Genomic DNA, 25668 nt, shown 5'->3' on the forward strand with positions numbered 1-25668 from the left:
AAACGAACTGGATTGTCTTAACTTTATTTGCGTGAGAACCTCGGGAATTCTCTACTTTACATGAGAGCCAGCTAAAGCCGAGCAGGCATCATAGCTTTTGTATTTTTCATTCTTGCAGCACGGATGACACAGCGCATTAATCATACCGCTAGAAAACTGCGCATGATTAATTATCCCAGAATAAATAAGTCGTTACAGGGAGAGACAGGAGCTGTCAGGCGGGATGAGTCCCAAGGACCCCCAGTGCCCCCACCCCCCATCCGCCCGACAGACTTTATGGAAAAAATGAAGGATCGAGCTGTAAAAGCTAAATCAGCCTGCAACTGCGCTGTGAAGTGGGCGGTTTTACCGGTTGGATCCCTCAGGGCTCAGGTCAGCTGTTTTCCATAAGGGTTTCAGTTGAGGTAAGCATGAGAAACCATTTATCACACTGTTCACTGGACCTGATAACATCACTGCACAGGAAGAGCTTTGGAGAGCAACAGCAACACATATTCATGCACATTATGCTGGACAGGTATGAGAAGGCCTATCAGATACTATTCCCATGGGGTGGCTACTCGGAGGCCTAACTGTTGGGAAAATAGCTTTGGGGTTAGGGGGAGAAACAAACAGGCAGAGATGAATAACACTTTTTGAAGGAAAGTGTTGAGAAGCTAATTTAAACACTGATAAGAGATCAACAGCCATGTGAACTTCTGCTTTCCAAGAGTTGGAAGAAATTTGTGAGAGCTGTTTGTGCAGCTTAAATGGTGTTTGGAGTGTGAGTTGGGATGATCTGCTGTCTTATTTTGCTTTTAAAACTCACAAAAAACCCACAAAATAAACACGGATTACTTGTCTAGACCCTACATACTGTATAGCTTTCTGGGGTTAATCTAACCTCATGGGTCACCTAGATCAACTGACTCTGCAAACACAGAAGAGTATAACTGCTTGTACTTTAATCCCTAGTTTTACAGAGCATTATCAATGCACAGAATCAGTTTCCTCACTAAGGTAGTCACTGTGTGGTTTAACCAAACAATTATAGTTACAAGACTGACACATAGTTTAATTCAATATAGAGTATGCTTATATTTGATATGTTATATTTTGCATATGGAACAGCTTAACTGCAGGTTAGGGTTATATGAGGGTTGAAGCGTATCAAGGTCACAAATGCACGATGATTCAAAAATGAAAGTATGCCTACAGTCAAGTGCCAGACTGAGCTCTCACACCTGCCACCTCGTGCTATCTTCCTTTTCTCTCTCTGATGTATCAGTTTATTGTTGACTTAATATAATGTAACAGAGCAGAACAGCAAAGCTTTCAGTGTAAACACTGGTTTCTGTGTGCTAGACCCTTATTTATTAAATCGGCCACAGTTGCTGCTGTTTTTTTGCAGTTTAATCATAAGAACCTTTTTTTTTTTAACAGTTACTGGTCTGATGGGGGAAGCATTCATGCTGAAGTAACGCTATATAATATGGTGCGCAAACATTTGCATGCTAAATAATAAATGAAAATGGAAACAGGAATAGCCTGATAGTCTATTCTGAGTTCATAAGAACTTTCTCATTGATTGGAAATGTATCACCGTGTAGTAGATAAACATAGTTTACTTAAGAACAGGGTAGGAATTCAAAATTGATTAATCATTATCTAAAGATTAGCTCATAATTATACCATATAATAAAAACCTTATTTTTTATTTTTTTATTTTCCCTGGTCCAACAGCTTAATGTCATAGTGAATCATGACATAAACATGATACAAAAATTGACTTCATTAGAGTGTTTTTGGTTTTGACAGAACCACCTCCTTAAAAGCAGTGTAGATGAGTAGCGTTTTTTTTGTGTGTCTACACTACAGTTTTTGTGCAGACGGGGCTGATCCACCTCAAACTCAAAAATGCAGATTTTTACCCCACCTTGTGCTGACCGTGTGCGAAGTTCTAGTGTAAGTTGAATCCAGTGGCTTTTAATGCATACAGTTGATAACGCTGTTAAGTTACCTGTTTAAAAACCGAACAGCAACTAAAAGTTCAAGTAGAAATGAATAAGTAACTACAAAGTGTATAAGGTTTTGGCTGAGGTGAGGGAAAAACTCACATGTCCTGGATTACAGTTCTGGGTGTTTGGCCCATACTCTGTTTATTTACTTACATCTCAGTTACAGTTACTCCTAACCCTTCTTGGAAGATAAGGTTTCTTGACAGTTTTTTGGGCAGAGGCAACCTTAAAAAAACCTGTTCCTGTTCCTGAAAAATGGGTTAGGCTTGTCATAGATTAAACACATTTTAGGTCCCTTCCTTTTTTGTCAAACATATTTTAATATCCAGATGTAGGACACAAACACAGTGTACATTTTTATTTGTGAAGAGCAAAGCAGGGAATTAATAAACAACAGAAACATCAGAATAGAAAATTAAGAAGAAAAAAATAACAAAAAAACAAAACCCTAGTCATACCCACCCACTCTCCCTCCCTCCTTTCTACTCATCACATGCAATAGAATAATACAAGTAGCAATGAAAAAAGATGTATGTATGTATGTATGTATGTATGTATGTATGTATGTATGTATGTATGTATGTATGTATGTATGTATGTATGTATGTATGTATGTATGTATATATATATATGTGTGTGTATATATATATATATATATATATATGTGTGTATATATATATATATATATATATATATATATATATATATATATATATATATATATATATACATATACATATATATATATATATATATATATATATATATATATATGTGTGTGTGTATATATATATATATATATACATATATATATATATATATATATATATATATATATATATATATATATATATATATATATATAGATAGATATATAGATATAGATATAGATACATATCCACACACATACATACATACATTTGTGGTCTTTATAAAGTGTATACTATTAGTTATAAGGGGCAGCCAAATCTTAGCAAACTGTGACTCTCTCTTATTCAGAGCGAATCTTATTTTTTCAAGATGTAATGTGTTTGTCATTTCATTGACCCAATGCTTAAAAGTGGGGGCTTCCTTCTTTTTCCAAAAAGTCAGTATAATTTATTTTGCTCTAATCACACCATAGGAAAGAAGTTGCTGTTGTGAATTTTCCAATCTAGTTAGAGGACCTGAAGTTCCCAGTGTAATAAAGACAGGATCAGGTTCCATATAAATATTAAAAATGTCAGAAAACACCTTAAAAGTCTTTGTCCAGTATTTGAGTACTGGACGAGGCCACTTTCTTTTGAGGTTAATTTAACTGAAGATCTCTTATCCCACACCTGTTGCACCATGTACTGTACTGAACGCCTTTAATGTGTACTCTGGTGTCTAGAAGTTTTCATGAAGCATTGTTGACTTTGAATGACAGACCATTATTTGAGTTCTGATTAACACTGTCCATTTTAAGGTTTGTTGGTGTGTCACGGTTTTATGACCAGAGTTTTAATGCTGGATCATCCCTCTGAAACTGCTGGGCCTTATTTGGTAGACACCCTCTGACTGAACCCAGTTACTCATCCCTGCTCCCTCAAACTCTTTACCTAGACTCCAAGAACAAATGACAACATTAACAATGACTCTCTGGAGGTACACCAGCTGTCCCTGGACTACGAGCTCCCTGCTATAATTTTATTATTTACCTCCAACTCGCTGGCAAGGAAAACCCAGGAAGAAGTGAGTATCCCCATTACTCAACATGGCTGAGCATGTACTCGTGTTAAATTTTTAGTTTTCCAAAATTGCAACTAACCGTGAGTTATATTTCTGACGGGTAATAATGAAGGTCTTCACAATCAGGAAGACCCATGCTGTTTCTACGGTCAGCCTTTAGAAACTAGTATTGCAACTTTTTCACGCATCCACACAACTTAAAGAGTCAACAGTTAATGCATTCTGTGCATTTGTTTACAATCATTCATGCCTATCACTCATGATGAACTGTACAAATATTTATATTTACAAATTCCACCAAAACCGAGAATGTTTTCAACTGTTTGGATTTAAAGAGAAAAAAAACAACTAAAAAACCAACCACTGTGCTTAAAGAGAGGAACAAAAGAACGACTAAGCAGGCAGAATATTTCCTTGCCGGAGGAACAAAGATCTTGAATTGGTGTTACCAACTGATATGCATCACTGCAAACTTTCTCAACACTAGCACAAACCGGGAGTTCAGCAGTGTACTGTGGGGTTGTCTACTGATAACATCTTTAATTGCGGCCACCGGGTGTCACTAGATATCTCTGATCAATATCTCTGCACAAGCTGAGTTTCTGAGGTCTTATATTCAAATGAGAATGTTAATGTTGTACTGAGCTGGTCTAAATCTCCCCGTTATGCTTGACAAACAGGCTGGAAGACAGAAAGTAGGTTTGCATGTCACCCATTGAGCGGGAGTGAGAGCACCCTGTCTCTAGGTTGGTCCCACAGAGGACGCCTCCAGCGGCAGCCATCTTGGAAGCGCTGGTATCGCCCAAGTATGGCATGCTTTTGTCTGAAGGTGCGACGTCTGCTTCAGTATCTCATCGAATCCTCATCTACAAGGTTTTTTCTTTCTCTTTCCCTGCCTCATTGTCTTTCTGAATCACTCTTGCATCCTTCTCAGAGCCATACAAATAGTCTAATTTGTAAAAACAACTGAAAAAAGACAAGTGGGTGCAAAAAGAGAAAAATGCAGACATGAACCTCCAGCTGAAGGTGTTCCCCTCCCTTTAGAAAATGCACTTTCTCTGCCCCTCACCACATCCTCTCGTTATCCTCCCCTGCTCATTTGAATAAATTACCACCCCTTGATGTCTTATGTGCGTTGCTGTCATGCACGAACAGGGATGTGCAAACACATCCCCGCTCAGGCAAACATAAACTCATGAATGCACGTCTGATGACAGCAGTCAGAAGTGGATATGCAGTGTTCTGCCATTGTGCAGACATGTTCTCAGATGTGCTGATACACTTTCTGCTTAAATAGTCACGCATGCTTGGTTCAGGGCAGACTCTTGATTGGCTGGCAGCTTCCGGTTAATGTGCTGCAGCATGGTTGTGTGTGATTCATATTAGCCTAATGCAGAGGCTCGTTCGTACAAAATGGCATGCAGAGCTCGAGAGGCTGCCCCACTGAGGAACTGGTTCTGTGGCATACAGATTAAATTTGAAAGGATGCATTGCACAAAAAAGGGCTTGTGTTTGTCTAAAGTCGGTTTTTCTTACCCTAATGCAATTTTGGAAGGATTGTAACTCCACTAATCCTAAAATGTTGCTCCTATACCATCATTCCTGCATCTCAATTTTTCTCCTTTTGCAGATCAAAGGAGCAGTGCCATGTGCCCTCGCCGTCTCCTAATTCTAACCTTGCAGAGGTTTCAGTTGGCTTGGGGATTTGCATTAATACTGGATACATTAACTCTAATATGATCCTAGCATGTAGTCAAGGCCTGAGGGGGAATCTGATTGTCTGAGCATTAACATCCACATTAACTTATCTACCTCATCATTCTCACGGTCTGCCCCTCCCTAGATTTCCTCTATTTCTTTCCCCCTTTTTCCCCCCTCTTCAGTTGGTAAACTATTTCCTCTTTCTGCCCTGCCACCATTGCTTCTTTTCCCACTCATTCTTTCCTGGTAACAAAGGAGTAGAGTGATAAAGATGAGTCACGTGCCACTGTGGTTTTAAGTGGCACGGTGGTGTGTCCAGGACCCTGTCCTCACTGATGGTCAGTGGAGCTGTCTGAGAGCTGCTCATTTTTTTTCTACGGCCCTGGCTGGCCCAGCTCAGCCTGTCAGCCTCCATGATGATCACTGGCTGACATACAGTATAACCTGCTTGGTGCTGTCAGGTCATCTCACATCAACCCCTTAACCAGCTTGCCACATTGCCTTTTGAAGACACACTTTCTGTGTTATCATACAAGCTGGCAGCTGGGTGTTGCTGCTGTGCACAAAGAGCTTTAATGTGTTGGGTCCTGTTCAAAGACTAGTTTGTCACTGGGAGAGACATACAAGTATTGCTGTGTAGTTTATAGGACACAAAGCCAGATTTTTGTTTCTTGAGGGCTGTAAGAATTTTTGGTAACATCTCGATCGCCACTTTCAAACTTGGACTATTGTTTCATGGTTCATGCAGAGAAATCTGAAAACATTGCTGCATACTGTATGTCCTGGTGCTCAATGTATGCTATGCATGTTCCTTTCGTTGTGTGATGTTTGCAGATCAGCGTGTGAGAGTAAGAGACACAGGGTGCGTGGGTGTATGTGCTTCCACCTGTTACATAATAAATAGTGAAGGCAAAGTGTGCTTTCCTCGCCTGCCATACTACAGCAGTTCTTCAATGGGAGCGAGAGAGTTCTGCAGCTCGCCTCAGCTGCATTCTATGACCTAGGATGGCTTCTGGTTATGATGTTCAAAACACAACAGAGAGAGTACAGGCAGAAGGGTCAGAGGGGAGTTCATGAAGGTGACAGATTTCAGGAAGAAATGCGCAAGGAGAGAATAAGTGGAACCTCTGGTTAATGTATAATAGATGAGTAACAATCACCCACACTTTACTCGGTGTTCCTCATTCAGGCGATGAACTGGATAAAGGATACGGCTAGACTGAGAGTGAATTGTGCGTGTTGAATATCTACTTTATTCTTTTTTTCTTTTCTCTCTCTATAACAATTGTTAGTAAGGGAATGTGAATGGTTGGTCATTTAATAAACAACCAGTAATACATTGCAGGCCCATATTTACACATTAAAAACGTATAGCTTGTGATTCTAAAACTGAAGTATACTGCTGTTTACATTGTGTCCTGAGCAGGTGCTCAGTTGTCTAAATATATGTAAATGTCGCTGCACAGCATGAATGACATGTTTCTAGACGTTAGGTAAATTAGGTTTGAGTCTGTTGAACTGACTACGGAAGTATGAAAGATTTCAATGCTGCTTCTGACACAATGTGTTTATGAACATTCCAGTTGCATTTTTACCGCCAGTATAGCTGACAGTTGAGGCCGTTTGGACAGAGACACCGGTTTAATGCGTCTTTGACCCAAGTGTGCAGAGAATGAAAGTTAGATATTGACAGAATTTAAAGTAGTGATCATTCGTTTCTTTCACAACCTTCAATATAGCTGATTTGATGTGATGTGTAATATTAAAAGTATGTGTCTTGTCATAAACACTGATGCTTCGAGCATAGACGCGGTTTGGAGTTGGACGCGAGCGCAGCGCAGCGCAGAGCGCATTTCTACTTTCCCCTTGAAGGAAGCGGAGGCTGCAGCTTCTGCGCGCTCCCTTTTCCTGCTTCTCACCTCTAAAGTGCTGACGGGCTTTTCTATATGTACATGCACACTTGGTTGGCTGGGGCAGGTGTACTTTCCTGTTCTCTGCGCATCCCTGGAAAACAAACCAATTTGTTGGACTTTTTTTTTTAAAGTTGATATATTTATTGGAAGCCTCTCTGTTCCCCTGGAACTTTAAAGCAAGACGGGAAATGAGTTTCACTCGCAGCTTGGATAAAAGCGACTGATCCGTGCGTTTTAAACGGAGTTTTCAATGGTTTTCACTTGGTTTCCCATTAGTACGTGGAGCTGTACTCTCCACTACGGCGCATCATTAGGATACCGGGGGTGGGGCCACAGCAGCCTGTCCCGGTGAGGGAGGAGAGAGCAGGGGACAGAGGCGGTTCTTGATCGGTTCTTCGCTGCTCGGCGCTGGAGAGTGCGGGACCAGGGCTGGAGAGTGCGGGACCAGGGCTGGAGAAACCCCCGGGAAGCATCAGCACAACCAGTCCAGCACGGAGCCTCGCCTGCACCGCTGCGCCCTGCACTCTTCTTGGGGACTGCACAACATTCCTATGAAATATTACTGCTTTTAATGGCATGTGGCTTGTAACTTTACTTCTGCTGTATTCTTTGCAAGAAGGTAGGCTTTACTTGTGTTTTTTCCAAGTGTCTGCATGTTGTCTTCTTTTTTCTGTGCAGTGCTGAAGTTGGCTGTATGCGTGTCGATGAACGCGTCTGGGGGATTAATTGTGTTTGAGTAACATTGTGCTGTCATAAAGGAGAGTCAGAGGATACGAATCAAACTTCAAATTGTCTTCTGAGAAAGACTGATAACTTTTTTTTCTTAACGTTTTGGAGGGATGCTTCCATCAGGTATCCTTCTTTGATCTGAGCGAGTGCTCGGATCACGTTTCCAGCCCCTCGCATAGTGATTATCATGGCGAGATGATTAAAATGATAATAAAGGGCTCATTCTGAACATGAAATCAACACGATTTCCATTTGGATGACCACAGAGAAAAGCTTAAACATCTGTAAAGTGGGGTGCAAACTGCGTTTTGCTGCGAGGAAAAAGGCGACGGCATTTGCATTTTGCATGATGAATATGTGGAGGTGTCATGAATATGGAGGCTGCTGAACAGGAGGGGAGGCTGATAAGAATCTGCGGGCGCGCGCACGGATACAGGGCGACCTGGAGCGCTGATGCGCACCGCAGCTGCGGGCTGTTTACTCGCAACGGTCCAAGAACATTGAAAAGTTGAATGTTTTTTGCAGACTTTTTGCTGTCCTGTCGTCGTGCAAAGATATCGGTGTGTGTTTATGTGCACGCGAGTCCGTGCGCAGGGAGGTCAGAAAGGAGGGAGGAGGAGGATGGGGTGCCCCTTGGGGTTAAAGCATCCCTTTTTTGACCACTTTGTTTTCTTTACAAGTAGCCTATAAAACTAACGCATAAATGTCAGTTTGTAGTGAGTGCCACAGCAGAGCAACGTGGGTCAATGCCTTTTATGACAGACGTATAAACTGAAGCTGCAGTTTAGGCAGTCATTTGCAGATGATATGCCCAGTTAGAATATTTAAAAGACAATATCAGGTATAATCGTTGGCTTTATTCAAAATACAGCAAAAACAAAAACAACATAATGAATTGATGTAGGAATGTTAGTGTGCGGACACAGTTGTTATCTTCCCTAGTCTAATTATTCATCCACCATTTTCTGTGCCACCATATTCTACTGATTGGCTTTGCTCTACTGTATATACTGCCGATGCGAGATAATGATTCATTTTGCCTTTAACATGTCTGCTTTAAAATGTCAGTCATTTTTTAAAGGAAACACAATACAGAAGAAGAACCAAAATACCTAAATTGTTTTCTTCCACTGTCTTTACGCAAAGCTCTGAAACTGAGGATTCCACTATATAAAACATTTAGTCATTTGAAATAGCTTTAAGCGTTTATTTATATTTTGTGCAGAGTAATTTCATGCTTACAATAGCCATCGCCGGCCTTGGCATTGCCCTCTGCCAGGCTGCAGCTGTGGCTGGCACTTCTGTGCTGTTTTTGTTGTATGTAATTGGATTACAGGGTCTATTTCGATTATACGCACTGTACATCGCCCTGTCCCGTGACTGAACGAGATGTATCCTCTGTGTGTGTGTGTGTGTGTGTGTGTGTGTGTGTGTGTGTGTGTGTGTGTGTGTGTGTGTGTGTGTGTGTGTGTGTGTGTGTGTGTGTGTGTGTGTGTGTGTGTGCGTGTGCGTGTGCGCGGTGAGGAAAGGAGGAGGGTTCGGGGGGCTGCAAACAGCCACTGGAGCGGAAAGAGTGCTTGAGATGGGAGAGATGTAGATAACGCAGTGGAAAACAAACTTCAATTTTCCGTTGCTTTTCACTGCCACGTTCCCCTCATTTTGCACGAATCTACTATGCTTCAATGTTTTACCTGTTTCCCATGTGTTTGTGCAAAATGTGTAATTTAAAGATATCGTATTTATGAGGGGAAAAGGTGTCACCATTATCATACATGCATATGCATTAGTACTGCGTATTTTCTTGGCTCGGCCGCGCCTCATAAAATAGCACAGTTCTCTGCTCATTTTATTTTTGATACCTTTATCAAATATATGTCAGCTTAAGAATTTATGAAATAGGAGTTTTTCTCTTTTTTCTACCATTAATTGGCGATTCATTTAGTTTGTCCGTTTAATTTTCAGTTTATACATATCAGCACACCTTCAGCCAATGCGGAGAGAGGGATGGATGGATGGATGGATGGATGGATGGATGGATAGAGAGACGCAAGCAGGAGACGGGGGTGGGGGGTGGAGGGTGTTACATTAACTCTTCTTTGTCATAATTTGGGAGGCTCCCTGTCATTTTATGAAAATAAAATTGAGACGAACTAAGTTGAGGTCAGTGTGGGAAACGTCTTCCAGGCCTGACAGGCCAGAAGTGAGCCGCTTGATTGGAAAATGCTGAAATAACTGTTGCGTTTCATAAAGGTACATCACCTGCAGGTCTGGGAATTTAGGAATTCCAGTCACCAAATGCGTAAATTTTAGTTCAATCACCAAGTTGTGACCGAGATACGCTTGCTAGAATTATTTGATCAATTAACGTGATTCCGGTTTTATCCAGTTTTGGCCGACGTTTCTCCGGCAAACCACATGACTATACTTGATATCAAAGTTGAATATTGTCGTTGTTACAAGTGATCCCACATCTATGTAAAACACACTGGCCTCGATCTTCGCTTGCATTTGCGTTGACGGGTGTGGTGTTCTCCTTCTGTTTAATTTGCAGACCGGTGTGTGTTTATTCTGCTGCATCCGTGATCCTTTGATCCGTGGCGTTTAATAGCTGCACTTTTTCCTTGAATTCAGAGGACACTGCGCAAAAAATAAAACTGTATTTCAATGTAGGCATATGTATGAAGTATTAAAGGAAGTTTGGTTATCTCATCTGGTGGGAGATAGGGTATATTTCCTTATTCTTTTAACTCGTAAATGAGCTCCTGCAAATGTTTTCATTATTTTTTTTAGATTGGCCCGAGCGACTGGTCCGCGGGCTGTGGGTAAATTTGGAAGTGAAATATTTTCAGACCAGAGGAGAAGTGCTTGGAGGGGGCAGCAATAAGTAGAACTGCGGTATGAGTCAGACTCTGGTGGCCACTTGGCTTCACGTGCGTGACGGGCTCTCAGATGTTTGCTCACCACCGGAAAAAAAGGAAAAGAAAACGGTTTAAATGGCTCATGACAAAAAAATGCAGCATATTTGAAATGTGTTTAAAAACCAAGACTTTAACATCGGGGTGAAATTTATGGGGGAAGTGTGTTGTGTGTCACGTTTATATGTGCATTTTTGGGGGAGTGTCATCTTTTTCTACTCATAAACAATGATAGCCTATATATTATTTTTTCGAACCAAAGAATGAACAGTAAAGACTGCTTATCCTCTTCCTCCTTTCTATTCAATTCATACGAAAGTTAAAATTGATCTTAGAACGGGAGGTTCAGCAACACGTCACCGCGCAATTCCTCCAAAGTTACATTTGAATAAATTATATCGTCTTATTTCTTTGCATCTGTTTAAGAAACAGAAACTGTTCTGCAGTAGGGCAACTACACATTGCAATCACGTTATCTTGCAAAGTTTGCATTGTTAAGCGCACTTTGCGCTTGGTGATTGACTTGTAGCACAAACTGCACTATATGGTCTCATATTCTGCACGGACGCTTTGTTTTTGAAACACTATAAAGCGTCCTCGGACATGCCTTAACGTGATGACTTGAGTTCAGGCATCCCCTTGAATGCGCAAAAAAGTAAAAAGCAGGAGATTTTCTCAATAGACTAATACGGTCTAATAAAAGTAGGGACGATAGAATCAGAAACACGCTTAAACCTTCAATCTCTTCTCAGGTGTCCCTTTAAAGCCTAAATTATGGTTCCGCGTTAAATCGACGCAGAGCCTACGCCGTACGGTGCGCGTCGCCGCGTACCTTACGCGGTAGGCTCTACGTTGGTGTAACGCGGAACCATAAATCAGCCTTAATGCGCGGACAGCCTTCAACAGGTGGCTCCGGTGGCCGCTGCGCTCTTCTTTACGCACAGGAACCGTTTGATGGCAATGCATCGTGTTAAATGACAAGAAAATAAAACTAACAGGAGGAATGAAATAACCATACTCACGAGCAAACCTCCTTTATCTCTCTGTCCCTCCTTCTCTCCCTTGCCCTGCTTACTATTAAACACTTTATGACCCTATCTCTGAAGGGGGAGAGAGAAGTCTCCACATTTCTGGCGCTCCTTCAACAGCGGAAATCCACCTTTTGAAGTGGGAAATGTGAATTTTCAAATACTGCAAGGGCTGCCTCATATTTTATTGAGACTGAACAAACTTATATAGGAGTTGCTTACCACCCACTTACCTCCTTCCCCTGCTTGGTTGTGTATATTCACATTTCTAACATCATGCATGCTGTTTTTCTGTTTGGCTCCAGTCTTGCATTCATTGTAATGAAACCATGTAAGAAATGACTTTTTTTCAGACTGCACACATAACCAGAGTGACATATTCTCATCCAACCATGTTACATATCTGAAGTCATTGTATTATGAATAAGCATCTCCCTCTATCAGACGTATATTGTGCCTTTTATGTTTTATTATTCGTATGCAGCATCATTGCACAGGGTATATTTCCACCTAATTCAATGCCTATTTGTTCTGAATGTGTTTTGTCTGTTGTTATCTCTAGAGCTGTTACCACACAGAACATCCACTTGCTGTTGAGATGCATTTATGTTACTTTGTGGGTGACTGTTTGAAGGAGAAGAAGATTTGGAAAGGGAAGGAGAATGAGAGATTTATAGCCAGGTTTCTCTAAGTACATGATGTGTGAATTTCAGTTTGTGTGTGTGTGTGTGTGTGTGTGTGTGTGTGTGTGTGTGTGTGTGTGTGTGTGTGTGTGTGTGTGTGTGTGTGTGTGTGTGTGTGTGTGTGTGTGTGTGTGTGTGTGTGTGTGTCTGAATGAATCTAGATGAGACAGAAAAAGCTGCATTATGCATAGCAGTTCACCATAGGCAATATCCTTGCCTCTCCAGCATCCATATTCATTCTCCATTTTCATATCCAGTGCGAAAACAGGGAAAAAGTGCAAATGTATTTCAGAGTATGGCAAATAAAGATTTGAGGGGAAAACAAACTTAAAAGAAAACACTAAAATAAAATGAAGGTTTAAAATAAAAGAGAGGGTTGGAGGATGTAAAGGGTTCACCTGTCAGGAAACACGTTTCAGGGTGTTTCACCCCAAATCACTTTGACCTTCTTCATTGTAATCAGTGCATCCAGGCTTGAAGAGGAGAATCAAAATAGAGTTCATGAATGAATGAGTGCTGCTCCTTTGCCTCTTATTTCTCTGCTGGAGAAGAGGTAGAAAGGGAGCCCCGGGCAATGAAAAGGCTTTGGTAACAACTGAGGTTGGAGGAAAAATGAGGAGATTAGGGTTATGTATTCCATGTTTTTAATGTGATGTTTTGCATGAGTTGTTTGAGGTCGGTGGAGAAATTTGACTGATTTGTTTATTTAGTTTCCCAGAAGTCATATCAGAAATTATTTCATTTTTACTATCCTTTTTTGTTTGTTAAATCAATGTATGTCCCTAGTTGTTGTAGTTAAATCACGTCAGATTACATTTTGTAATAACTAGGCATGTTTTCTGCCCCATTTTCTCATCTCAGTCATCTGATATACTAATGAATGAAAAGTTGAAGTCATAGCAACCTCATCTCATACTCAACAACAACTTACAGCACTTATGTCTGGTGTCATCAGAAAGTAGGTATCCTTTGTGAGTTCCTTGTAGTGTAAGTTTGAAAGATTGTTGGTAGATCAATATATCTTTACAGTCTCATTCTTCCTTATGCTCTCAAGCCAACTTCTAAACCTGTCATGTCATAAGAAACAGTCGCCATAATCATGGTGGTCTTTTCTGCTGGAGGCTGTAATCTGTGCACTGTAAGCAGGCAGTATCTCTGTGTGTATTCATGAGTCTTTGTGTACATGAGTGTATGCATGTAAACTCAGTGACCTGAATTCCTATCACATTACAACGCAATTAGCCATCGCCATACTGATGCTTTTTAGAAACTTTTCTCTGAATTGTAGTTGTTAAAATACATGAAATATTGTATGTATTTATTTCTTTTTGTGAATTTCTTTTTTTTGACACAGGTTACAGCCCTAAGAACCATGTTTACAATACAGTTAAACTCTACTTCCATACTTCTTTATGATGATAACATTTTTTTATTAACATGTGTCCTATGCAACACAGTTATGCTCTCCTCTGGCAATACGTAATTTGAAGAATTATGGCAATGGGTGTCCAGGACATCTTTCATTTTGGCAGATTAATTTCTGTTTCTGCAACCATTATTATTAGGGCCCGAGCACTGAAAGTGCGAGGACCCTATTGTATCTGTGATGTTTATTATTAGGGCCCGAGCACTGAAAGTGCGAGGACCCTATTGTATCTGTGATGTTTATTATTATTATTATTATTCTCGCCGTAAATAAATTGCCTTTTTGGAGGCCTTAAAATGCTCGAAAACTCACCAAATTTTGCACACGCTTCCAGAGTCGCGTAAAATTACGTATTTTATGGGCGACAGGCATGGGTCCACAAGAATGGGCTCTATAGCGCCACCTATTTTATGTTTTTTGACGAGCCCCACAATATGGTTTGACTTACAGCAATGACCTTTATGTGAGTATTATATTAGACAAAGAGCTACAAAAAAGTCTTTTGGACCCATGGTCTAAGTTACACAGGAAGTCCGGCATTTTGAACAGAAAATGTCATTTTTCATGAATTCTGATCATTTCTAGGCCTCGTACTTTAACGAACTCCTCCTAGAGATTTTATCGAATTGGCTCACAACTTGGTTTGTACAATCTAGACACATGGCCGAAGCTAAATTGCGAAGCTTTTAAGTTTTCAGCAGAGGGCTTGACCGTAGTGATTCGGCGAAGTTTGAGGTCATTTTTAAGCTTCGCCATCAAACATCAATTGGCTGTAATTCAGCAATACATGATTTGATGTTGTCGAAAACGTATGTGCATGATTGTAGGTTGAGCCTGAAGACATCTATGGTGGAATATTCAGGATCGGTTGTAGCGCCACCTGTTGGCACCAGGAATTGTCATGTCTTGTAGTATGCATCTGTGCTCCAAGCGAGATGAGTGTATTGATCTCAAAGCTGGTCACTTTAATAGGTAAGACATTGACGATGACTGACAGAGAAAACTGTACGTTCTTATCGAAGGGCGTGGCCGTTAGAGGGTGTCAAATTTTGGTGTCTCGCCATGAACATAAAAGTTGTTGTAACTTAAACATAATTGGTCAGAATTAACCCAAAATCAATACATGTAATCAGGCTTCCATTCTGAACAAGTGGATATGACAATCTTGGATGAACTCCATAGCGCCACCTTTTGGTCAGGTATACATTTTTCATCAAATTATGTGCTGTCATTGCTGTTTCGTTCATCCAATGTTAAAGCAATCGACACATATGATTGTCAGTATGTTCCTTATTGACCGTGTCGCGTATCGTGGTCAGAACTTGAAAGGAATTGGCATTTTTCGTCACTCTGAATTTTTTGGTAAAATAATAATTTAAAATCAGAGGTTTTGTTAAATGTCAATTAAATGTCAGATTTATATACCTTTCAACATGACTAAAAAATCATACACTGGTACCTATAGGTTTTTTTAAAGTTTGTAACTCTATTTTTTTCAAAATATGAACTTATTTTAAAATAAATCACATTTTTTTTTCTTATGTCCTTTCACCTCCGTAACTCCCTAAATATATTGTTTAATGTGTTGTTTAAAGCTACAGTTAATTCTATGAAATTGTGTCGAACATTATTATTTTTCAATAATATTTATGTTCGATCAGTCTGTCTGACAGGCTGGTCTGATCCTTCTCTTTCAGCAGAGTAGAGGAGAGGGGAGGGGAGGGGCTGCAGCTCCCGCAGGAGGACGGGGGGAGGGGTAGTGGCGGGGTGAAGGGGCTTGGGGGGGGCGTTGCGCGCGCAGCTCCCGCGGGGGGAGGGGCTGATGTTCAGCGCGGCCGCCATCTTGGTCGAGGCGCCGCATTGACTGCCTGAGAACGTCGGGCGTGGCCGCCATCTTGGATCGGTATCGCTAGGAGGTGTCTGCATAAGTAAAATAACTATAACTTGCTTAATTTTCAACCGATTTTCACGCGGTTTGCTTTGTTACAAACGGCAGACATGTAGCTATGATACAGGATGCTTGATGTACGTTAAATATGAAAGCTTTCATGCTAAAATACGTTCTGCAGGTAGTCACACTTCAGGTATACACACATAAGCAAGCCTTTTATTATTTTAATATTGCTGATTATGGTTTACAGTTTAAGATTCACAGAATATTCAAATTTTTTGAGATAGGATATTTGAGTTTTCTTAAGCTGTAAACCAGTGGTCGGCAACTGGCGGCCTGCAGGCCAAAATTGGCCCGTCTCCAATAATATCTGGCCCGTCAGATGACAATTGAAAATCTGATAAATATATATATATATATTTTTTTTTATTATTTACTATCACAAACACGACAATTTCATAGAGAATTCGAAGCCTTTATTTAGAAAAGATAAAATAAAATAAAAGTAGAATCTTCATGATTCCGGACGCACACAATTGTGTATAGTTCCCTGTCACCTGTAGCATAGGGGGGCCTTAATTAGAGGTGCACACAAATATTCAGGAGTAACGTAGGCACAGACTCCCGACAAAACTCCTGGAGCTGTTCAAATGGTAAGACATACTTGCTTGCTTTAAAGTGATTTGTTGTGGTTTAAACTGTGAAAAATACAACTGATAACTTACCTTGAGTTTTGCTGTTGGTCTTTTAAATGGTAAAACGTCCATTATATGTGTAAAAATACTAGGAAAATCCGCCTCATTTGCATATCCTCTCACTCGCTTCAGCAGACAGAGCTGCTGCTCCATGTGCACTGACTACTGTGCTACTGTTCATATCATGGGTTTTTCATGTGTTTAATGTCGTTCTGTGTATTTTAAAGAAGGACTGCATTTGTTAGTAGCTTGGCAGAAAATAATATTATTATCATCAAGTTACTTAAGCGGTTTCATAACGGAGCCACAGAGTAGCGCTAAAGCTGTAATAACACACTAATAACAGTCTGTAGCAAATTCAAGTTACTTTATTTAAACTAATGACTTTCTTAAACTACTTTTTTGTACAAGATATAATAGTATAATAATACTAGTAGCCTATAGATAAAGGGAAAAAAAGTTTTGTTTAGTAGAAAAAAAACATGTTTCGCCTGATTGATGTGATGTTCTACCATTCAGTTGCTCCGAAAAAAATTGGCCCGAGGCCAAACTTACTTGCCGGTGTTGTGCCGGATTCAGCCCCCCTGCCGTGAAATGCTCCCCCTCGTCATACTTTCCCACAATCACAGTCACAGATAACAAAAATCGGGTAAATGGTTATTGATGTCATTAATTAATAGCCTGCTTACTGTGTTGTCTTCCATAATATTTGTAAATATATACTTAGGAGTTTATATTCAATGATAAGCAGACCAAGAAAAAAAACAACACACTGACACTTCAATATATATATATATGTATATATATATATATATATATATATATATATATATATATATATATATATATATATATATATATATATATATATATATATATATATATATATATACACACACACTCACATGAACACATACTTAGGAGTTTATATTATATATATATATATATATATATATATATATATATATATACACACACACACACACACACACACACACACACAATATACACAATACAAAATACAGTATAGCATATTAATGAATGTATTAATATATTTGAATAACAGACATAACAAACTTAAAAACAAAAAACATAACGGAAAAAAAAGAAACATTTGGAAGGAGTGTGTGTGTGTGAGGAATTGTATATTAGTGTTATAAATGAAATTATATAATAATGCAATCGCTATGATATATAATTTTACAATATAATACAGTCAAAAATATATGAAATGAAGCAACATACAATGCAATAATACAATATGCTATATTACTGGGTATGCTAATATGATATAACAACATGTAATATAATATGGTATAATAGATTAATATAATATCATACATTCTGGACCATGAGATACAGCTGTACTGTATGATCGTCGTTCATTTGAGTGATCTGATTTTAACTACTATCCTATCATCTGTACCGCCATGATTGTCTCTGTATGTGTCTGTCTTTCTTTCTTTCTTTCTTTCTTTCTTTCTTTCTTTCTTTCTTTCTTTCTTTCTTTCTTTCTTTCTTTCTTTCTTTCTTTCTTTCTTTCTTTCTTTCTTTCTTTCTTTCTTTCTTTCTTTCTTTCTTTCTTTCGACGAAAGGAGGTCCTTTTTGCCCCCCTAAACGGCCCAAAAAGTCACCAAATCTTGCACACAAGCCAGGCATGGCGAAAAATGTGATATTTAATGGTTTGCATTAATGGGCGTGGCCTAATGGCTCAACAGCGCCCCCTTGAAAACTTTGTGCCTCAAGCCCCACGATACGGTTTGACGTACATGCACGAAAATTGGTACACACCTGTATCATGTCGCAACTTAAAGAAAAGTCTCTTGGCGTCATGCCCGAAACCGAACAGGATGTCGGCCATTTTCAATTAATCGTGTCATTTTGGCCTAATTTATGCCATCCCTTCGGCAGTTAATACTGCCCGAACCGTAACGTGCACCCAGGTGTGTTATACATCAAAATGTGCGTCTCCATTTTCCGACACCACGCATTACTTTTCTCTTTCAAAAGCGTTACCGTGGCGACGCTAGACGGCAAAAAGCGCGCCCACCCTTCATCTGATTGGTTCAGACAGAAAAAACTTTGCGCCTCAAGCCCCACAATACAGTTTGACGTACATGCACCTGTATCATGTCGCAACTTAAAGAAAAGTCTATTTGCGCCATGGCCAAAACCAAACAGGAAGTCGGCCATTTTTAATTAATTGTGTAATTTTGGCGCAATTTATGCCATTCCTTCCGCAATTAATATGGCCCGAACCTTAACGTGTACCCAGATGTGTTATACATCAAAATTTGCGTCTCCATCCTGCGACTACGCGCATTACTTTTCTCTTTCAAAAGTGTAACCGTGACAACGCAAGATGCCAAAAAGCGCGCCTCCCCTTCATCTGATTGGTCCATATTTGATTGTTCTCCAAAAGCCACCAAATTTTGCATGCAAGCCAGGCCTAGCGATAAATTTGATATTTCATGGTTTGCATTAATGGGCGTGGCCTAATGGCTCAACAGCGCCCCCTAGAAAACTTTTCTCTGCCATAACTTTTGAAAGGTTTGACATAAAGAGTTGTGGGTGGTGTCATGGGACTCAACATTGAGTCCTTGACCAAAATTGGTGACAATTAGCCCAGTCCCTTTTTCTGATTGGTTGTCCCTATTTCATGCTATAACTTTTGAATGGTTTGATATAGGAAGTTGTGGGTGGTGTCATGGGGCTCTGTAATGAGTCCTTGAGCTTCTTTGGCCTTAATTAGCCCCGCCCCTTCTTCTGACTGGTCGTCCCTTTTTTCTGCTATAACTTTTGAATGGTTTGACATAGGAAGTCGTAAGTGTCATTTCTGATATGCTTATGGGGGGCGGTTGACGTGAGTGCGAGGGCCCGTTCATCGCTGCTTGCAGCTTTAATTATTATTATTATTATTATTATTATTCTCGCCGTAAATAAATTGCCTTTTTGGAGGCCTTAAAATGCTCAAAAACTCACCAAATTTTGCACACGCTTCCAGAGTCGCGTAAAATTACGTATTTTATGGGCGACAGGCATGGGTCCACAAGAATGGGCTCTATAGCGCCACCTATTTTATGTTTTTTGACGAGCCCCACAATATGGTTTGACTTACAGCAATGACCTTTATGTGTGTATTATATTAGACAAAGAGCTACAAAAAAGTCTTTTGGACCCATGGTCTAAGTTACACAGGAAGTCCGGCATTTTGAACAGAAAATGTCATTTTTCATGAATTCTGATCATTTCCAGGCCTCGTACTTTAACGAACTCCTCCTAGAGATTTTATCGAATTGGCTCACAACTTGGTTTGTACAATCTAGACACATGGCCGACGCTAAATTGCGAAGCTTTTAAGTTTTCACCAGAGGGCTTGACCGTAGTCATTCGGCGAAGTTTGAGGTCATTTTTAAGCCTCGCCATGAAACATCAATTGGCTGTAATTCAGCAATACATTATTTTATGTGGCCGAAAACGTATGTGCATGATTGTAGGCTGAGCCTGAAGACATATGTGGTGGAATATTCAGGATCGGTTGTAGCGCCACCTGTTGGCAGCAGGAATTGTCATGTCTTCTAGTATGCATCTGTGCTCCAAGCGAGATGAGATTAATGATCTCAAAGTTGGTCAGATAATAGGTAAGACATTGACGATGACTGACAGAGAAAACTGTACGTTCTTATCGAAGGGCGTGGCCGTTAGAGGTAGTAAAATTTCGGTGTCTCGCCATGAACATAAAAGTTGTTGTAACTTAAACATAATTGGTCAGAATTAACCCAAAATCAATACATGTAATCAGGCTTCCATTCTGAACAAGTGGATATGACAATCTTGGATGAACTCCATAGCGCCACCTTTTGGTCAGGTATACATTTTTCATCAAATTATGTGCTGTCATTGCTGTTTCATTCACCCAATCACAATGAAATCGACACATATTATTGTCATAAGCGTCCTTATTAACTGTGTTGAGTATCGTGGTCATAACTTGAAGGGAACTGCCATTTTACGTCACTCTGAATTTTTTGGTAAAATAATAATTTAAAATCATAGGCTTGGTCTTAAGACAATAAAATGTCAGATTTAGATACATTTCGACATGACTAAAAAATCATACGCTGGTACATATCGCTTTTGAAGAACTTTGTAACTCTCTTTTTCCAAAAATGTATTCATATACAATTAAATCATATTTTTGTCATGCCATGTCCAATTAACTTCGTAAACTTCGTAAAAATATTGTTTACTGTGATGTGAAAATATATTTTTGGCATTAAGGTGCGTAAAACGCACGATTGGTAATGAATATTTATTTAAATCCATTGGATTTAAAGCAAGCTGGCTCTGTGTGCCGGCCAGTCCTGCAGCGGAGCGGAGGCCGAGGGGGAGGGAGGAGGGGGGGAGCGGGGGGACGTTGTTGCGTGCGCACCGTATTGACGTTCCTCACACGACATAAATCCTCCAGTGTTTTCACACGAGTCCCAACCTAATCTGTAAGTATTTTTTTATTGTGTGCATAATTGTAGAGTCGTCTTAAGACATCTATGGTGAAATATTCCTGTGGAATAGTTTTCACCGATGTATTTCGGCGGCGCATGTCTGTAATGCAGCTCGCTTTTTACCATGTCTTTCATGTCTCTGTCTTCTACCGAGACAGAGACCACTTAAATAAAACCACACTGATTTTGAGACAAACCCGTCTTTTTAAATTCAATTTTTATACAGAAAATAATTACAGTGCATGTATTACACCTTATTTCACAGCAGCTTTGCAATTTTATTATATTATTATCGGCTTTCAGCCGAGATCTGGTCGGCACCGCGCAGCGCCGCGGAGGAGGTGCATTCAGGGACCGGTCGGAATTCTAAAAAGCCGATTATCCTCCTGGTGCGTTCAGGGACAACTGGAATTTACTGTATTTGGCGAGAATTTACCGTTGCTTCATTTGCTTAAAAATTATTTAAAGGTGACCTATTATGGCATTTAATGTATATTTTAAACAGGCATTGAATGTCTTAAAAACAAGCTTTTGAAGGTTTTTTCTACATAAATGAGAAATTCAGCCTCTGGGCCATGTCTTTATTTTTACCGTTTCTAACCTTCTCTATGAGGGATTCTGAGGGGAGGGGGGGCTATGTTAATGAGGCTCTGTGCTGATTGGCTGCCTGAATGACGTGTAGCAGGGGAGCTTTAAGCCTGAATCACAATTGTGGGTCAATGATGTATAAGGCCTTTGAGAGGCCTATTTTTAAAATACTTAAAATAAAGATGTATTTGGCCATTTTCCAAACATTTGGAATGTAGTGTGCATATATGTGAAAACTTAAAACAAAGGTATTTTAGTGTTTTTAAACCTACATTAATAGGGCAACGACCTTAAAAAAGTAATTGGGGGCGACCGTTATTTATCTCAAAATTAATAGATTTCCTTAACAAAATGTATATTTTAATTATCAGTAATTAAATTAACTTTTCAAGAAAGATAGACTCATGTGTCCTTTCATTTTTGAAAACCATTTTGAAATACATTTTATCTATAATGGAAGTGTCACCCTCATAAAGCCATTTATGCATACTATACCAATGATTTATATTTGAACCAAAACTCATAGACATTAAATTTTGAATTTGCGGATTTCCTAAGTTCTATAGTAAACCATGGTTTGTTAAGGTTTTCAGAGCTTCCTTTATCGGTACACACCTGTATCATAGCACAACTTAAAGAAAAGTCTCCTGGCGCCATGGCCCAAACCCAACAGGAAGTCGGCCAGTTTGAATTAATCATGTAATTTTGGCGCAATTTATGCCATTCCTTCAGCCGCTTCTTCGCCAGAACCGTAACGTGCACCCAGGTGTGTTATACATCAAAATGTGCGTCTCCATCCTGCAATAACGTGCATAACTTTTCTCAGTCAAAAGCGTTACCGTGGCGATGATAGACGCCAAAAAGCGCGCCCCCAATTCATCTGATTGGTCCATACAGATAAAACTTCGTGCCTCAAGTCCCACAATACGCTTTGACGTACATGCACAAAAATCGGTACACACCTGTATCATGTCGCAAATTAAAGGAAAGTCTCTTGGCGCCATGGCCGAAACCGAACAGGAAGTCAGCCATTTTGAACATTTTGAATTCATCGTGTAATTTTGGCGCAATTTATGCCATTTCTTCGGTCATTAATTCAGCCCGAACCCTAACGTGCACCCAGGTGTGTTATACATCAAAACGTGCGTCTCCATCCTCCGACACCACGCATTACTTTTCTCTTTCAAAAGCGTTACCGTGGCGACGCTAGACGGCAAAAAGCGCGCCCACCCTTCATCTGATTGGTTCAGACAGAAAAAACTTTGCGCCTCAAGCCCCATAATACGGTTTGACGTACATGAACGAAAATTGGTACACACCTGTATCATGTCGCAACTTAAAGAAAAGCCAGGCCTGTCGATACATATGATATTTCATGGTTTGCATTAATGGGCGTTGCCTAACGGCTCAACAGCGCCCACTAGAATACCTTTCTCTCCCATAACTTTTGAAAGGTTTGACATAAAGAGTCGTGGGTGGTGTCATCGGACTCGGTATTGAGTCCTTGACCATAATTGGCGAAAATTAGCCCCGCCCCTTCTTCTGATTGGTTGTCCCTATTTCCTGCTATAACATTTGAATATTTTGACATAGACAGTCGTGGGTGGTGTCATCAGATTCTGTATGGAGTCCTTGACCTTCATTGGCCTGAATTAGCCCCCCCCTTCTTCTGATTGGTTGTCCCTTTTTTCTGCTATAACTTTTGAATGGTTTGACATAGGAAGTCGTGGGTGGTGTCATTTCTGATATGCTTATGGTGGGCGGTGGCCGTGAGTGCGAGGGCCCGTTCATCGCTGCTTGCAGCTTTAATTAATATTGTTACTCAAAAAAATGTAGATGTCTGCATCAAATTCTTTCAAAGCAAGCCTCATGCGTACATGTGGAGCTGACATCAGGGATTTATGCGAAGTCATGGTTTCACAGAGGTGCAGTGAATATAGATCCTTAGGATGACTAGTGCAACTTCCGATGAGCTCAGAGAGGATATAGTTCCTCTTGTTGTGCCTGCTACATAATAACTAGAAGAGGCAGTTCCTACTGAAAAGTGAATGTGGCTTTTGTTTTTTTTGCTATGTTCTGTGACTTAAAGGTTTAGTCTGTAATGTTGGAGAGCTAGCAAGATTTGAAAGTGGCACCTCCTCTAAGCCCCGCCCCCTCCTCCCCCTCCCGTCAGCGCTCCGTCCAAAGCCACGCCTCCACAAACTTTGGGGAACGCGCATTTGCAGGAGTCAAGTTTTCCAGGACATTTTGGACAGCACATTTTCAACAAAACTACCCCATGTCTCATTCACCTGTAAGCAAGGCCGGTTTTAGGGGGGGCAGGGGTGGGCTGTGCCCACCCAAACGTGCGTCCTGCCCACCCAATCAAAGTTATGGGGATCCTTTATTTTTTTACAATTCTATTTTTTTATAAATATAAAAAAATATCACAGAATATCTGTACCGTTTCTGATTGGGTTCTGATTAGGCCTTGAATGTCTTAAAAACAAACTTTTGATTGTTTTTGCTAAATAAATTAGAAATTCAGCCTCTGAGCCATGTCTTTATCTTCCCCGTTTCTAACCCCAATCTCTATGAGGGATTCTGAGTGGGCGGGGCTATGATAATGAGGCACTGTGCTGATTGGCTGCCTGAATGACGCGATACACCGCTACGAAAAAATGGCGGAAGCTCCGGCCGGCGGAGTTAGTTGTGGGCGTGGTTTCACGCATCGCTCCTGTCGTGACGTCACGACAGGAGCAGAATCTGAACGGCTCGTAGAAGTCACATGACACTGGATGGTTCATCCGGGCGGCTGTTCAGACACTGCAGAATTTGGTTGATTTCCTCCTTCTCTGAGTTGGCAGGCTGAGGGGAGACCACTTTATATATGTTAAAGCAAGAAAAAACTTGTTTTTCATAATAGGTCCCCTTTAAGGTTTTAAGTGTCAAGGGTTAAAACCATCACCTGTTTCTTACCAGATCTTAAAGCACATTCAGTCATCTTGAATATGTACTGTACCTATCAAAAGTAAAGTAACTCATTGAGGTTTGTGAGTATTTGTTTATTCACAACTCTCTTATTATCCTTACACAGTATTAGTGATGCACCGAAATGAAAATTTGTGGCCGAAACCGAAACCGAAAGTGTTTTTTTGCCATTTTCGGCCGAACAATTTTGGTTACCGAACAATCGGTGCATCACTACACATTATTTTCATTAGGTTAAACTCTGGACTTGATTCTTTACCAGCAATTCTGTTGTAAATTTACCAGTGTGCGCGACATCATCCTGCTGCATGACTTAATATCAGCCAAGCTTTAGCTATTGGACAGATGGCCTCATATTTGGCTTGAGAATCATTTAAATAGAGAGAGAGAGAGCTTGCTTTTAAACTCAATGACTGCAAGGTGTCCAGGTCCTGTAAAAGAAGTCGAAATCATCAACCTTTCTTTCTACCATGCTTGAAAGTTGCAACGTGGTGTTTGTTCTGTTATGCTTTGTTGGTTTTCAAATGTGGTGGTGTAAATATGGCCAAACATCTCCAATTTGATCTTCCAAATCCAAAGATTGTTTTTTTTTAACGCTTGTGCTTTCTTCAGATGCAAGTTCACAACCTAAGTCAAGCTGTGTGCTCTGATCATTGCATAGTTTGGCCTTGGGATGAACTTGCTGAGACATTTACTCCTTTGAATATTGGTAGCCGTCTTGAATGGTTTTGACTTTTGAATAATCTTTCTCACAGCTGAATGATGAACCCTAAATTGCTGGGAGACAGTCATTTAACCCTTACCAGATTATTGGGCAACAACAGCAACAGTTTGGGTCTTTTTTTCTTAAGATTGTGTTAACGCCCACCTGAATGCTCATAAAGTAGCAAACTAACAAAAGTTTGGCTTTCATAAAGGAT

At 40.1% G+C, this 25668-nt stretch overlaps 1 protein-coding gene across 1 annotated transcript in view; it reads left to right on the top strand.

Moving 5' to 3' along the window:
* Positions 1-7361: 7361 nt before the first annotated feature.
* Positions 7362-25668, top strand: part of dscaml1 (Down syndrome cell adhesion molecule like 1) — a 135919-nt gene continuing 117612 nt past the window's right edge. The window contains exon 1 of the mRNA XM_061719377.1: positions 7362-7940. Within this exon, the coding sequence (XP_061575361.1) occupies positions 7898-7940 (43 nt within the window). The 5' untranslated portion in view covers positions 7362-7897. The remainder of the gene's footprint in view (positions 7941-25668) is intronic.

This window comes from Cololabis saira, chromosome 4, assembly GCF_033807715.1.
Source record: "Cololabis saira isolate AMF1-May2022 chromosome 4, fColSai1.1, whole genome shotgun sequence".
NCBI lineage: Eukaryota > Metazoa > Chordata > Actinopteri > Beloniformes > Belonidae > Cololabis > Cololabis saira.